The sequence below is a fragment of the Lathyrus oleraceus genome, chromosome 3 (genome assembly GCF_024323335.1).
Source record: "Lathyrus oleraceus cultivar Zhongwan6 chromosome 3, CAAS_Psat_ZW6_1.0, whole genome shotgun sequence".
NCBI lineage: Eukaryota > Viridiplantae > Streptophyta > Magnoliopsida > Fabales > Fabaceae > Lathyrus > Lathyrus oleraceus.
Genome location: NC_066581.1, coordinates 368495812 through 368497117, shown reverse-complemented (window position 1 = coordinate 368497117; position 1306 = coordinate 368495812). Strand labels below are relative to the sequence as shown.

Here is a 1306-nt window from a genome sequence, read left to right as displayed (position 1 = left end):
GAAGAATTCTCCTCAATGATGCAAGGAGAATTCGAGATGTCCATGATGGGTAAAATAAATTATTTTCTCGGCTTACAAATCAAGCAACTAGACGATGGTATCTTCATAAATCAATCCAAGTATTGCAAAGAACTCTTGAAAAGATTCGACATGGATAATTGCAAGCAAATGTCTACCCCTATGGGATCCGGAACTTATGTTGATCAAGACGAACCGGTACTTCAATTGATATCACCAAATATCGAGGTATGATTGGTTCCTTATTGTATTTGATGGCAAGCCGTCCTGACATAATGTTTAGTGTATGTCTCTGTGCTCGTTTTCAAGCTAATCCAAAGGAATCATATCTCACCGCTGTCAAACGAATCATGAAGTATCTCAAGGGAACGAAAAATGTTGGCCTATGGTATCCTAAAGGTAGCATGTGCAATTTAATTGGTTACTCTGACGCGGATTATGCAGGATGTAAAACAGATAGGAAAAGCACAAGTGGAACATGTCACATTCTCGGAAATGCACTAGTTTCATGGGCATTCAAGAAACAAGCGTGTGTTGCTCTGAGTACAGCCGAAGCAGAATATATAGCCGCAGGCAGCTCTTGTGCTCAGATACTCTGGCTAAAGCAACAACTTCGAGATTTCGGAATAGATCTCGGATGTATTCCGCTAAGATGTGACAACACAAGTGCCATCAACATTACGAAAAATCCAGTCATGCACTCAAGAACGAAGCATATCGACATCCGCCATCACTTCCTTTGTGACCACATGCTCAAAGGGGATGTTGGAGTTACATTTGTGGATACTCATAACCAACTGGCCAACATTTTCACCAAGCCTCTCGCAAAGGAACCGTTTTACAAAATTCAAAGAGAGCTTGGAATATTGGATGAAGGTGACATATAAACTCGTCATAACCTGTCTTATGATAAACCAGGGCAAAGGTACGCAAAAATATTATTATCTTTCCAAAGAATAGAAAAAATGGTGTTTTGAACTCTTAATTGCTACTTTTTTACAAAATTTTCAATAAGTAACCGGTTACCACATCCTTGTTAACCGGTTAACCAGTAGCAACTTTGAATTCTTGGGCATTTTTTTTTTATCAGGTAACCGGTTACCACATTTCTGTTAATCGGTTAACCAGTAGCGTTTCTGACTTCTGTGTTACTTTTTGTTTAACGTAACCGGTTACCACATTTCCTGTAACAGGTTACCTCGCTGCTGTTCTATTTTTTTTGAAAAATAAATTTCATTTTTTTAATTCATATCTTTTAAATATTATGGCTCTTTATTATATGATGTTT

General features: G+C 37.9%; 1 protein-coding gene across 1 annotated transcript; it reads left to right on the top strand.

Annotated features, from left to right (window-relative positions):
* The first annotated feature begins 272 nt into the window (after window positions 1-272).
* Window positions 273-905, top strand: LOC127131319 (secreted RxLR effector protein 161-like). The gene has a single exon (XM_051060242.1). It carries the CDS (start codon window positions 273-275, stop codon window positions 903-905), a length of 633 nt encoding a protein of 210 aa, XP_050916199.1.
* Window positions 906-1306: the final 401 nt, after the last annotated feature.